The following is a 15,646-nucleotide window of genomic DNA, read 5'->3' as shown; positions in this document are numbered from 1 at the left end:
CAAAATCACAGAAAGCCAATATAACACCAGAAAAGCACGACTAACAGAAACAATACGGCAGCACTCTTTTATTCCTGTTTGCGCTGTTTGTTTTACCTTAACCTGCGCTGCGTCACCTACCGGGCTTCATCTTACCCTGCGCTGTTTTTGTCTTCAGTGCCTGACGCTGCTCAACTACCGGGCTTCGCTTGCTCTTGACAGCACTGCGCCCCTGCTTCGTGCTGTTTCATGTCAGCGTCACACTGTTCTTTTAATGGAGAAAACTCCTTTTAGCTTCAGCCATTTTACTGTGTGTATTTTGACAGGGGATGTTTAGGTCCACATGGAATTTTATTTACATAAATTGGGTATCTGATCATCCCTCCTGCTGATCAGCTAACCTGAGTTACTTTGGTTGTTTGGTTTTGTCTTTTCTTCTTTTTCTTTCTGTGAAGTGGAGCCTTGTTAATTGTGTACCCTGTCTCTGTAGGAGCTGCTGGGCCTAAGGTGGTGGGGTTGGTGTCTCCTTGTGTTGGTGTCTCCCTTCAAGTGCTGTGTGGTTTGGTGCACCTCTGGTTCTGAATTCTCACATGTGTGTGAGTGATTTTGTGTCCACGTGTGATCGGGGTGGCTCCTCTTTTTGGGATCCTCCCCTTTAATGGTCCACCTCCCCACTGATAACCTGCAGCCCTGAACATCTCTTTTAAATAACTGTATAGGGCTCTTTTTGTTAGTAGTTGGTGTTTAAAAGGATCTTTGACTGAACCACTGTTTTGAATGTTGAATGTCATTATCAAGATTAATTGCTTGTAATGGAACCACGTCTCCTGCTCATCAGTAAGAACTCATAAGAACTTCTGAGTTCTTGATACTGTGCGGGCAAAACTTTGTCTTTAGGGGAAATTCCTAAGGTGACGTTGTCATGCTCTTACTAATACTATTGGTTAATGTCCTCGTAAACTAACCACACCTTCCTCCTGCCACAATCTGCATAACGTGTTTTTCCTGTTCACCACAAGTCACACAAAACTAAAAAAATATTTTTAAAAAAACATTCGGACTAAAATATGACAGACACCAGTCTGTGATAATCCATTAAGAAATTAATTAAATAAAAATAATTCACAATTTTCACTTTTTGTTTCCTCAAAAATGAGTCCAAATTTAATTAAAATGAGGTATATTGACCATAAATAATAATAATTTTTTTTTAAAAAAAAGTGTAAAACCAGTGTCAATAAGTTGGAATCAAGTTGGATGAAGAGGTTTGAAAAAAAAAAAATTGGATACATTTTTCATTATAGGACTACGCACCTTTTGTTTGAGAGCTAATTTGACCCAGACGAATGCAGCTCTCGTATAGTGTCCACAAAGAAAACACAAAGGTTAAGATTTTATTGATAGTGGTGAAATGTTGCAAACATAGTCTGAAAAGTTGTTGACTTTTCCTCTTTTTTTTTTCTGTCTGTTCCACGTGAGGAGACGCAACAGGACAATGTGACAAAGTCCATATGAAACATGTGCAGTGTATTTAAGAGCATTTGGCAGAAAAGGTCAAGGAAAGTTTTCTGTTTACTTGCATTGACACACCCCATTTAGACAACCAGAGCTCAAGCAAAAGTTATACTTCTTAGAGTCTTGCTGTTAAATCATCATTTTCTAAGAGAAGGGGAGTGTCCCTGCATGACGTGTTTTTCCTGTTCACCACAAGTCACACGAAACTAAAATAAATGGATCATTAAATAGGCAGAACAAAGTAAACGTGTGTGCGTGCACTAAAAGAACATCCTCCAAAGAAGTCAAAGCAGCCAAGACATAGAGGAAATATCACAGTAGGAAAATGAGGTTGGTAAAAAATAAAAGGGGACACTTTCAGATACTGTACATGATCAGATTTCGCAGATTTAAGTCTGTAAGCGAAAACACAATGAGATTATTATATAAACTTACCATTTGATGCGTATTTCTTCAGCTCTGCCTGTCTTTGTAGATGTGGCTGCAGTATCACAAATCCACCCAGTCCGCCTCAGATATATATGGAGAGCAGAGACCGTGAGATAAATAACTGTACTTCACAAAACCCTCCTACATGCCTTTAACAGATCTGATGTCATGTGATAGGTCTAAGCGGCTGCAAAACTCTGCCTGCACATTACTTGTAATTCAGTAATGTTTAAAGTGAAAATGAAACTGAGAGCTCTGTTTCCTGGAGATTTACAAGAAAACAGAGAATAGGCCTATTGAAAACATCCAAACAAGCACGTACCACTGTAAGCCCTGACCAGTCTGCGATGCAGCAGCTGCCGAGAGTTTGTTTACAAAGACTTTCAAAATATCTACCAGGAAATCCAATAATATTTAATTCGTGTTAGTCCAAAAAAGGAAGAGGGATTGATATGGTTTCAAGGTTTTAGTTTTAATTTCAACTGGTCCTGATGTAAGTTTTAAAGTAAAACCAAAAACCTGAGATTTAGTTCCTCTTTCCTTTTATGGAGCCTTTCACTGAACTGTGCTGCTAATAACCCTCCAGTTATTGTTATGTTGGTCAAAACCAGTGGTGCAAGATATTAAACAAATGCAAATAAACAGAGTCTATTTATCAAAAGCAAAGTGAAGTTAAAGCATAGACACACACTCACACTGAACACACACACACACACACACACACACACACACACACACACACACACACACACACACACACACACACACGTTCAAAGCTCCACGTGTGCAGCTGTCCTCACTCGTCCTTTGCTTTTCCTTTCCCAACACGGGAACACCACAAAAACAAACACTGATCAGCAGGTGAGTCACTTGTGCAGGATGAGGGGAGCCTAAGAGATCGTGTACAAAATCACAGAAAGCCAATATAACACCAGAAAAGCACGACTAACAGAAACAATACGGCAGCACTCTTTTATTCCTGTTTGCGCTGTTTGTTTTACCTTAACCTGCGCTGCGTCACCTACCGGGCTTCATCTTACCCTGCGCTGTTTTTGTCTTCAGTGCCTGACGCTGCTCAACTACCGGGCTTCGCTTGCTCTTGACAGCACTGCGCCCCTGCTTCGTGCTGTTTCATGTCAGCGTCACACTGTTCTTTTAATGGAGAAAACTCCTTTTAGCTTCAGCCATTTTACTGTGTGTATTTTGACAGGGGATGTTTAGGTCCACATGGAATTTTATTTACATAAATTGGGTATCTGATCATCCCTCCTGCTGATCAGCTAACCTGAGTTACTTTGGTTGTTTGGTTTTGTCTTTTCTTCTTTTTCTTTCTGTGAAGTGGAGCCTTGTTAATTGTGTACCCTGTCTCTGTAGGAGCTGCTGGGCCTAAGGTGGTAGGGTTGGTGTCTCCTGGTGTTGGCGTCTCCCTTCAAGTGCTGTGTGGTTTGGTGCACCTCTGGTTCTGAATTCTCACATGTGTGTGAGTGATTTTGTGTCCACGTGTGATCGGGGTGGCTCCTCTTTTTGGGATCCTCCCCTTTAATGGTCCACCTCCCCACTGATAACCTGCAGCCCTGAACATCTCTTTTAAATAACTGTATAGGGCTCTTTTTTATTAGTAGTTGGTGCTTAAAAGGATCTTTGATTGAACCACTGTTTTGAATATTGAATGTCATTATCAAGATTATTTGTTTGTAATGGAACCACGTCTCCTGCTCATCAGTATAACGAACCGGAGTCCCTTCTGAGTTCTTGATACTGTGCGGGCAAAACTTTGTCTTTAGAGGAAATTCCTAAGGTGGCGTTGTCATGCTCTTACTAATACTATTGGTTAATGTCCTCGTAAACTAACCACACCTTCCTTCTGCCACAATCTGCATAACGTGTTTTTCCTGTTCACCACAAGTCACACAAAACTAAAAAAATATTTTTAAAAAAACATTCGGACTAAAATATGACAGACACCAGTCTGTGATAATCCATTAAGAAATTAATTAAATAAAAATAATTCACAATTTTCACTTTGTTTCCTCAAAAATGAGTACAAATTTAATTAAAATGAGGTCTATTGACCATAAATAATAATTTTTTTAAAAAAAAGTGTAAAACCAGTGTCAATAAGTTGGAATCAAGTTGGATGACGAAGTTTGAAAAAACAAAATTGGATACATTTTTCATTATAAGACTAAACACGTTTTGTTTGAGCTAATTTGACCCGGACGAATGCAGCTCTCGTATATTGTCCGCAAAGACAACACAAAGGTTAAGATTTTATTGATAATGGTGAAATGTTGCAAACATAATCTGAAAAGTTGTTAACATTTCCTTTTTTTTTCTGTCTATTCCACGTGAGGAGACGCAACAGGACAATGTGACAAAGTCCATATGAAACATGTGCAGTATATTTAAGAGCATCTGGCAGAAAAGGTCAAGGAAAGTTTTCTGTTTACTTGCATTGACACACCCCATTTAGACAGCCAGAGCTCAAGCAAAAGTTGTACTGCTTAGAGTAAGAGTAGAGAAGGTTAAATGTGAGAAAATATTACTTTAAATCCATCTGAATCCTGCTGTTAAATAATAATTTTCTAAGAGAAGGGGAGTGTCCCTGCATGATGTGTTTTTCTGAACCCTCACGTGTGCTTGCTGTTGGACTTGGGCTCCTGCTAGTACAAAGCCAATACGTGTCAGCCCCCAGTCCTGCGTGTTCTTTAATGAGGCAATAGGAGAAGATGTCAGGCTTCAAGATATTTATTTAACAGCTGCAGAATAATCAGTTTACAGAGCTCTGGGTCCAGACTATGTTTCCCTGACTGCAACAGAGTATGTGTCAGTTCACGAAGTCTGACCTCCTGACTTTCCCTGACCCAGTCTTCTTATAGTACAGAAACCAAAAAGTCATGTGTGTTGATGTGTCCTTTGTTGATTGGTCGAGGTGGTGGTTGTCTTCCTTCACACCCTGGAGTTCTCGCCGTCAGGAACAGCCGTCTGTTCCTGTTTATGACTCAAAGAACAACAGTATGTGACCCCACAGGTTGCCGACCCCCTCCTGTGACCTTTTGGTTTGGCACAGTACTTTAAAGAGAAACAGAATATGACCCCAAAGGTTGCAGACCTCCTCCTGTGACCTTTTGGTTTGGCCCAGCAGTATCACTCTCATTTACAAACACAGCCTTTTGTCTACACCTTAGGATTAATAGTTGATAATACGACCTATATATAAGTAATATGATATGGCATACACATATGTTGTATTATTGTAAACATAGCCGAGCACAGAATCGCACAGTTCCCCCTTTTGGTCTCCCAGAGGAGACCAACAACCGTAAGAAAGAAAAAACATGCACATACCCGCTGCCAGCGTGGCTCCATTGTAACTAAAACTTTCCAGATGTCGCTGTTCAATATCTTCTCTGTATTGTTTGTAAAAATGTTTACTCACAAGCCCTTGTAACCTTCTTATTACAGCTCACATCACATTACCGCTACATCCCTTCACACATTGCATATATATCAAAACACACAATCACGGTTCTTTCGCACAAGTGATTCTTTTTTTCTTTTTTTTCTTTTTTTTTTCTTTTCGCTTACTGTTGATCCTGATTTTTCAGATCAACTGTTCCCTGACCCAGCGTCCGCTGGGGAGGGTCTGTTGCCGTGCACTGTGACCAGTGATACCAGTTCTCTCCTTTGCCGTCCAGCTGGACTGCGTGCGTTGTCCTCTCCTTAACTCTGTATGGTCCGGTCCACCTTGGTTCCGACCACTTCCTCTTGATCACCTTTAGGAGTACCCACTCCGCTGTATGTGGTGTTCCTGGTTCACTGCCCCCTTTGGTCTCCGTCACCTGTGTATAGAAACCTGACACCAAAGCTGTTAGTTGATCATAGTATGGCTTATATTTCATCCAGGAACTTGTTTCGATCGTGCGCCTGGACCTGGAAACTGCTGTCCAGTACACAGCTCAAAAGGAGTGAACCCTGTGGTAGAATTCATAGAGCTGCACACTGCCATCAATGCCAGCTCTCTCTCACCCTGATATCTTTCTGCACTCTTTCCTCACACACATGCGGCTCCCCATCTCCCATGTTGTCTGCCATGTTTATGCCTTCATGTGTGTATGTGATGTGTGGCGATGTCAGTGTTTTGTCCAGCCTGGTCTGTCTTAGTGATGACATGGTGAACGCTGTAGAATTCACATATGCCACGACTGTGTGTGTGGTGAGTACTATCATTTGATGTTGCATGACCATGTGTGCCGTTTTCTGCAAAATCTTTGCCACTCCTGCTGCATGTCTTGTGCATGGTGGGTGCCTGTTCTCTGTTGCATCTAGTGTCACACTTACATACATCAACACCTCCCTGTCACCACCCTTTTTCTGAAACAGCACACCATTTGCTGTCTGGGCTGTTTCAGAAACATCCAGATAAAATGGAGCCGTGTAATCTGGTACCGACAGGTCAGTGGCATTGCTCAGGGCATTTTTTGAGTGATATAAACGCCATTTCAACCTGTGTGGTCCAGACTAAAGCCAGCAAGGTTCCTCATGCCCTGTTCGTTTACCATGGCCCTCAAAGGGGCAGTCAAATCATCATATGCCGGTATAAAATTTCTGCTGAATCCTGTCAGCCCCAAAAATGATAACATGTCCTTTACTGTGACGGGTTTGGGATGATGTAGGACAGTGTCTTTAAGTGACCCTGATACTCCTGTCCTCCTTTGTGACACTACTCTGCCCAAAAACGAAGTCTGACTGACTGTCTCTCCCTGACCCAGTCTTTTTGTAATAAAAAACACAGTGCCGTGTGCAGTTGAGCTGTCCTCTGTTGATTGATCGAGGTGTCTTTAGCAGCTTGTTCCTGTTTTATGACTCAGAAGAGATAAGAAAAATAGGAGGTGAAACTAACGGTTGTAAATCAACCTTTCCATACCATACCCGGTGACCTTGTTGTTTTGCACAGCAGTATGCTGACCACATTAGTATCGCTGACCTATATAGGCACAGCCTGTTGCATACGCCTGAGGAGTAATAATTGATTAATATGAGATTGCATATAAGAAATATAATATGGCACAAAATTATATTAACATATATTGTATTATTGTAAGCAAAGACTAGCATATAATAGCACAACGCGTATCACACCTAGACGCACAAAAAAGTTACATTGCACCATTACGTCAACTTAACAGGAAGCCCACCATTTTGAATTTAGTCGCCATTTTGGGCAATTCTGACACGTTGGACTTTGTTGAACTCCTCTGAGGGATTTCGTCGTACCGACTTGAATTTAGGTTCTATGGATAGAAAACACGTTTGGGATTAAATCTTCTTAAAATAATTCGTTTTCATCGATGTGTGTGCCCATAGCGTGGTGGCCATTTTGAGGTCTCGCCATGAAACTACGAGTTGTTTTAAATCTTATGTACATGAACCGACCTTCTCCAAACATCACAGGTATGATAACAGCCCCGCCCTGAAGACCCCTGTGGGGTAATATTTGCTCATAGTGACAGCGCCCCCTGTTGGCCACTGGAAATGACACTTTTCATACTTTCACGTTCTACATCGAGCTGGTTGATCACATGAACGTAAAGTCGGGTCACAATAACCTAAACATGTAGTTGATGATATATTGAGACATTCGTTCGACTTTGTCAATGGGCGTCGCCGTGATGATGCGGCAAAGTTTGATGTCTCGCCGTGACGCAGGAAGTTGATGTTTAAGGTCAAAGGATGCTTGAAACCTCACGAAACGTGTGACATACATCCGGCGTGGTGAGACAATACATGTGATGTGTTTTGCAAGTCGGCGTGGCCAAACGGCTCGCCAGCGCCCCCTGCTGGAGACAGGAAACAAGACAAAAATAGCAACTTTAAGCGAGTATGCGCGGTCCCTCGCACGCTGCACGTTGGGGAGACGGCTTCGGGTAGGCGGCGCGCCGGAGTGCGAGGGCCTGTACATCACTGCTTGCAGTTGTAATTAAAGTTGTCTCTATGTTGTTTTGACAAAGTTTGCTTTCGATAATAGTGGTTTGGTCGTGTTAGAAACGTATCTGTCCATAATGGAGTCCTGCTAGCTCCTGGATAAACCGTGTACCAAAATGGCGGCCTTACTATCCACCATCAATTCTAGGAATGTGAGGAAAGAGTGTGTTTGTGTTTTCGCTAAATAAAAGCGGTTTGACCAAAGCAGTTATCTATATAATAATGGTTTCTATTATGATCATTGTCTAGTATCTATTGAATTTTAACACTGATTAGTCTGATGGGTCAACTGGAAGAAGAAGAAGTCTTCAGCTGACTTGCTCACATGAAGCTCTTGTTGTTTTAAAGGTTTGAAGAATGGGTTTGCAGCTTTACCAGATTTTACAATATGCCAGTGGTCATTCAATGATATGTATGATATTTGTACAGTCAGATGTGATATCGCATATAAGTGTTTTCTTCTGTTTTTTATTGATATTGTGAAAAGCCCCACATGTTGAAAAAAAACTGAGGAAGGCATAAATGTTTTGTTGTGTAAACTAATACATTTTCAGAAATGCAAAGAAACCTGGTCCCTCGGTGGATATGAAGTCGTGATTTTTATTGAATCATTATTGCTGTGAATAACACGAGAGGTCAACATCGTGACGAGAACACGCTGTAGTCATACAACTGTCTTTGTGTGCATTAAAACTCAACTTCAGCTGGTGAGAATATAATATAATTACAGGCTGATTAAAATGAGATTAACAGATTACAGTTGAAATACTTCAGTAACATAAAATAAGCTTGTTACAGTATGTCTGCTACTTTCTTTGTCATTTCAACTTTAAATGAAGATACTTTAACTTTAAGAATTGTCTCACACCGTACTAAAAAAAAATTGGTAATTTGTAATCACATGTCTCTTGAACACACAATATAAACGTTTTTATACTCGTGTAGCTTTAAATTGTACATATTTTGATTAAATTAAATTTAACATCCATCCTCACATGCAAAAACTTCACAAATCCACCTTCTTCATCCTTAAAAATAAACAACAAACAAAAGATTGCTCCTCCTTCATGAAAACCTTAGTGAAGTACTTTGTCAATGACACATATTATCTTTACAATTTGATGACTCCCTTCATTCTCTATATGACCATTGTTCCAGTGTGCTCCTGTTTCTCTGTCGTTCATTTGAATAATGCAAAGATGATTCTGTACATCAGTCAACCCTGTATTTTGTAATGATTTACTGACTGTCTACATTTGATGATAAAATCAGTAAAAGTATATGAGTGCTGTTTATAGGATTTTAATTTCTGAATAATCACGTAAAAAGAAATTGTGATTTTCAGCAGTTGTTCCGGTGTCGACTCACTACAGTAACAGTCTACGCTGAGTACGTTTCATCCAGACTTTCAATCGCTTGTTGTTTAGTGTGTGTTCTCCACTGACTGGGAATTTCTCCTCTGCCCTCGAATTTCCGACCATAGTAATTTTCCAGTTCTTGTTGAAATCGACACACAAACCATGTCCAATATGTCAGCACGGACTCATCAGGGGTAATTCTCCAGTTAGCAAACCTTGGTCCAGCAGTACGGTACTGCTTGTAAGGAACGGAGACTTCTGACACTCCATCAGGGTAAAAACTGTTATCGCTTGCAACGTCTGTTGTGCAGAAGTCAACGGACATTTCCACTGTGTTTTTGAAACCCCCACCGTTGACTGAGCCTGATCGATGGAAGGGGACGTTGTGGTCATCAGGGCTGTGATCTTCCAGGGTGTTTGTGCACACAGCTGCACAGAATGGACACGTTACCCAGCAGCATCTACACAGCTGATCGATGAGGATCTGATCAGGTTGCAGCCTAAAGTCCTTCATCTTATCCAGGGAGAGGCGGCTCATCTCTGTTTTGATGGGTACAAGGCCTTTCTCTATCTCTTCTTTAAGAAAGTCAAAATTGTTTATGTCACGGAAATTTTGACAAGAAATGGTGTCAAGTGTCAGTTTGTCTTTTAGCAAACTAGAAAATTGTTCCATCCACATGTCTGTGCCTCCTTTTTGGGTTTTGACTTCCTGTGTTGCAGTAAATAAAGCTTTGCTGACAAACTCACTGATGTCGTCCACATTGTTCTTGAGTATGTTCTGTGCTTTATGACTCTGTTCTCTGAACATGTACTTGTGCACTTCATCTTTTATAAAATTCTCTGCTTGACTTCTTGGATCTCGGATGTAGGTGATGAAACTCTTGAAGTCCTCTTTCTCTGCAAGTGACTTCAACACATGTTTCTCCAAGTTCAACCTGTTCCCACTGAATGCTGGGAAACTACACCTCATCTCTCCAGCGAGATCAATAGCAGTCTTGTTACAGACAGCCTGCACAGCGGACACCTTCAGATTTTCGCAGATCATTTCTCCAAAAACGGCAGCAGATGAGTTTCCTTTCCAGAAGCTTCTAAAAATGCTGTAATACTGATCTTTCTTGCTTTCTGAATAAGTATGTGCATTGTTGTTCTTTCTGTATGTCTCGTGAGACTGGGAAAGCCATCTTCCTGCCCTGTCAAAAACATACAGCGAGAGATCAACTGTAAACTCCTTCCTCAGTGCGTATGGCTTTTGTGATTCAAACTCTGTCACCTTCGTTTGAACATTTTGGGCCATTTCTTGCAAGTAAGTTGATCTGTAGCCTCTTGTTGCTACAGGTTTGGTCTGAATTTTTTTGAGGGATTGTTGTTCAACTTGACTGATGAAAGATCGGATCTGTTCATGTGATAAGTCACTGTTCCCTTTCTGTTGGGTTGTTGGGACAATTCCAGTCACTTGTTTAAAATAATTGAATGCACTTTTTAATACATCTGTTCCTTGTTTGCCAGTGTCCTTGTTTTCCTTTTTACTCTCATGACTCTCCTCAGAGAGATCTCGCTGTGTCTTTTGGTTCACATAATCAGAGTAGTGCCCCAGTTTTGACAAGACTTGGTATCTGTTGCTGTCTTTGCATTCCTTTATAAGACCCCACTCAAAACCAAGCAAATTAAGGACACTTATCTGATCTTCCTCCAGGGTGATGTCCTCAATGGGTTTTATACCTGCAGATAATTCACTGACCAACTCCCCCCAAACAGTGTTGAACTGACTTTTAAGTTCCTCCTCTTTTGCTTTGTCTTTTAAGCTATGAGCGAGCTCTTTGCTCTTCTGCAGCAGCTTGTTCTCAAACTCTGTCTTCTTGTCATCTAGCTTTTTACGAGCTTTCTTCTGCTGGACAACTTCATCCAGTGTTTTTTTCACTCCTTCCACCTGTTCCTCATGAAACTCTTTAATTTTCTGTTCAAATCGGCCTCTCCATTGAACCAGCATGTCTTTGTCTCTCTTATCCTCAAAGTAGAGATTCATCTCCTCTTTGATTTTTTCAAATGTTTTGCTCATTTCTGTAAAGAGATAACTGTTCTCAACCACGTCCAGTTTTCCATTTTCTATTCTGGTATGAAGCTGGTTCTCAATGGTCAGCATGTTGCTCCTCAGGGTCCAGGTCCAGGTCGCATACTGGACCTCAAGTTTTCTGTACACTGCAATTTCTAGTGTGTTTTTGAAGCTGAAAACGAATTGTTCGTTCATCAGGGCGTTCCACAGGTCCTGAATTTTTCTTTTCAAATATGAGAGTGTGATCCCGGATGACTGTGAAGCCTTGGAGAGGATGATGTGCTTCAGTTCTTGGACATTCTCACTGTAGCGTGGATTTGGAGGAGCCATCGGTGGACTTCCCTCCCAAAGCTGGGCAAAGTATTTCACATCTTTTTGCACATCAAATGCAATGACGTCACTGAAGCACTTGACATCACAGTCCTCCTCTTTGGCAGCTAGTTGAGCCATGTCATCTAGTTTTTCTTGCAGGCGTCTCTTTCCATCCATGTTTTTCTCTGCAGCTCCAATATCTGAAACATTCTGGTGAACAAACACACAACTCGGAGAAAGTTTAACTTTCTTCATCCTCATGAAAGCCTGAACAACAATCTGCAGGACATCTTGCATCTCAGCTGGATTCTCACCAAAGATGTTGATCAGTGTTATGTTTCCCAGGCCAACAACAAATGTTGCCAGTTCATTATCGTGGTGAGTGGTGGTGTTACCGGCCAACTCAAGAGCTCGCAGTCGTTCAGTGTCCACCACTAGGAAATAGTCAAACTTCAAGTCGTTCCTGATTTCCTCTGACACCTTGATCAGCTGCATAAAGGCACCCTTGGTGTACCTGCCAGCACTCACTGCAAACTGCAACCCAAACATGGCATTCAGCATTGTTGACTTTCCACTGCTTTGTACGCCCAAAACTGACAACACAAAAACTGTCTGGTCGCCAAGTTTCCTGATGACCTCCTCCAGAACACTAGAGATCCAAGTTAAAGGCACGTAACCTGCATCACCATCCATCAGCTCCATCGGGTGTCCTGATATCATCAGATCTGCAGCCAGCTCAGGGTATTTTGACCAGTCGGTCTGCCTGTTGTGTGTTTGTTTCTTTTGAGATTTATGGGCTTCATAGATTTGTCCCATTTCTCTAAAGATGTGCTCCAAGCCAAACGTTGCTGACTGTAGTTCTTTTGATATTTGTTCAAGCTCATTTTGTTTCCTGTCTAACAGAGGAGATTTGTCATGCTTCCTCTTCAGAGCCAAGACTTCAGACCACTTTTCATCATATCTTTGTAGAATTGAAGCGAGATCATCTGTGGAGAGGGCATCTATTAAGATCTGCATCCATTTCAGGAAGTACTCTTTGTGTGTTGATGGCAGAGACAAGAGGCTTTCAGTGAATGACTTCATCAGGTTGGTGTGGGAAACAGAGCATTGTTCTTGTCGTATTTGTGTCAGTGCCTGTTCCTTCTGACTTTTCTCCTTCTCAATGTTTCCTTGGAGGTGATACAGTTCTTTCTTTATTCTGCACCACTCATGCCACAAATTGCCTTGACAAGGGAGAAACTTTTCTTTGATCTTTGAGATGTCCATCCCCTGAAGCAAATTCAATATTTTCATTGCTGCAGATTTCCCCTTTTGGCAGACTGGGTCATCTTCATCCACTCTGACTCCAGAGACCTTGGACATAGATTCAAGCTGGAACGACGTGTGTGGTCCAGACAAAGTCTTTTTAATAGTCATTTTCAGTTCTTCAGCAACATCTGACTGGCTTCTTTCTTTTAGACCCACAATGTATTTCCCTGGTTTCTTCTCAACTCCACCACAATCCTTATCAGCAACGAGAATAATAAGAGGCTTTGGAGACTTGAGAAGGGCTGAGAGGACTGCAGTGCTTTTCTGTGTAGTTGGCACAAAAACAACATTGACTGAAGATTTATCGATCAGTATTTCATGCTGTTTTTCAGTCATTAGAGCATCACCGTGAAGATTACAGAAGGCAATGCAGTCAGTGAAGGAGTCATTGGGGTTTCCAGCAGGAAAGTACCAGGCAATCTCTGCGACACCATCCATCAAATGGCGAGATTTGGTGCTACCTTTACAGTTTCTGTGGAAGAAGGTACTGTGAGTGTCATTGATCAAAGAGTTCATGAGATGAGATTTAGACTGAGACAGTGAACCCAGGCGGAAAAATGACACCATGGGTGTTTCAGCTTTGCAGATTGGCATACTCTTCATGGTGATGGTGTCTTTATCATTGATTTCAGTTACCTTCCACGTTTTTATTATTTGTCTCAATGTCCAAAGAGGACACTCAATATCCATTGTGACTGGGTCAGGAACGAGCAAAGGTAAGGCGTACTGACACTGTGACAACTTTTTAACCATGTCCTGCTTGAGAAAGCTGTCTGAGCAGTGAAATACTGCCATTTGAACATCCATTGGATGCACATGGGTCTGTTTTGATTGATCAGAGTCTTCATCTGTGTTAAAAAATTCATCTAAGTCATTATCATCTGTGTCAGTGCTGTCAGACACCGGAGCAGACTGTGAATGGCTGACCTCAGGACTCTCCTGTTTTACAAGGATATGTCTAGCTCTGTAGTCTAACGCCAATAACGTCTGAAGAAAAGTATAGGCTAGTTCTTTCTCACACGTGTCATTGCTCGGTTTTACAGGTGGACCTATTTTAAGAAAGTCAGCTGGTGACAGCTTCTGTTGAAGTTTGTCTTGAAGGTGAAGTCTGCTGAGCAGTGTTTCAATTTCTTTCTCCACATCGACGGTACCTGCAGAACAGCAATGATATACCAGATTACCAGAGGGACAGACCATTACTGTAGGGGTAAAATATACAGTTTCAGTCAAACATTTGGAGGCACATGTTCAATTAAGGGGTTTTGATTTTTTTTTTTTTTACCGCTTTCATCAACTTAGAACAATAATGAAGACATCCAACTATAAAATAACACGTATGAAACTGAGTAATGATTGAAATTGTGGAAACAAACCAAAATTTGTTTCACAATTTAGACGACTGTTTATCTTGCTGACAGCTTTACACTACTAATGGAAGTGTCTCGACAAGCTGCATGAGTTTGTCACCTGGAAGTTTTCAGTTAACAGCTGAACCTTTTCAAAAGTTTACTGGTGAAATATTTTGTCTTTTTACTGAATGCAAAAGTTTGTAAACAGCAAAATAGACCTGCTCAACTACTGTACTAATCCATATTCATATTATGGCAAGAACTGCTCAACTAACCCATAAACAAAATCACATGAGCCATGTTTTCCACATGAGACACGTGATCACATGTATGACATGTTATGTAGCAAAATATGATAACATGGGGAAACTATGTGGGAAGATTTTTCCACACGTTGTTATATGTGGTACCATGTGGAAAACATATCATCACATGTAATGTGTCACAAATATTGCAACTTTTCACAAACACGTTCTCAACAAGTACAATAACATGAGCAACAAGCAATGATATGTGAACCCTCGTATGCTAAATGTTGGGGAGCCAGCGGGTCGGGGGTGGACGCAGCCGTGGAGTTTAGTAAAGTACAAAATACAACATGCACAAATCGCCACAAATGGCAACTATCGCTGTGGTCTGCTGGGGGAGCAGCATTGGAGCTGGTGACACCAACAGACTTAACAAACTGGTTCAGAAAGCCGGCTCCATCATCGGCTACAAACTGGACAGCCTGGAAAAGGTGGTGGAGAGGAGAACGCTGAACAAACTATTATCCATATTGGATAATCCTGACCACCCTCTCCACCACCTGCTGCAGGGACAGAGGAGCACTTTCTCCAAAAGACTCCTCCAGCTCCGCTGTCACAAGGACAGATACAGGAGATCATTCCTGCCGACCGCAATAAGACTTTACAATAAGTCACCTCTGGCAAAATCCATCACACAACAATAACACTGTTGTCTGTTTTTCTTGGTTGTTTGTATATAATATATAGAGATATATATACTGTACTGTATATACTGTGCATTTTATAATTTATATTTTATATTTTTTACTGCTATTTACTGCTATTTTATTGCTTTTCTATTATTCTATTATTATCTTATTGCTTCTGTATGCTGCTGTAGCGAAAAAAATTTCCCCTCGGGGATTAATAAAGTAACTACCTAACCTAACCTAACCTAACCTAACTAAGTTAAAACTGGCGGACTTCCTGGTGCAACGGAACATTTTTGTACATCTAGGTGTGATACATACGTCCACCGACTTTCATGCATGTAGGTAAATGTAGCCGCCGGTGCATCAGTTTAGGGGGCGCTAGCGAGCCATTTGGCCACGCCCACTCACTTTCATGAGTTTT

General features: G+C 41.3%; 1 protein-coding gene across 4 annotated transcripts in view; it reads right to left on the bottom strand.

Moving 5' to 3' along the window:
* Positions 1-15,646, bottom strand: part of LOC138198242 (interferon-induced very large GTPase 1-like) — a 39,968-nt gene that overhangs the window by 20,383 nt on the left and 3,939 nt on the right. The window contains exon 6 of one of the 4 annotated variants that reach the window (XM_069149549.1): positions 8,489-14,087. The exons of the other annotated variants lie outside the window; for them this stretch is intronic. Within the exon in view, the coding sequence (XP_069005650.1) occupies positions 9,289-14,087 (4,799 nt within the window). The 3' untranslated portion in view covers positions 8,489-9,288. Of the gene's footprint in view, positions 1-8,488; positions 14,088-15,646 lie in introns of those variants that run through there. 4 annotated transcript variants of the gene reach the window in all.

This window comes from Embiotoca jacksoni, unplaced genomic scaffold (assembly GCF_022577435.1).
Source record: "Embiotoca jacksoni isolate LCO1_2020_lvr unplaced genomic scaffold, fEmbJac1.0.p SCAF_15, whole genome shotgun sequence".
Lineage (NCBI taxonomy): Eukaryota > Metazoa > Chordata > Actinopteri > Embiotocidae > Embiotoca > Embiotoca jacksoni.
The sequence above is the reverse complement of the archived record's forward strand: the minus strand, read 5'-3'. Positions and strand labels throughout refer to the sequence as shown.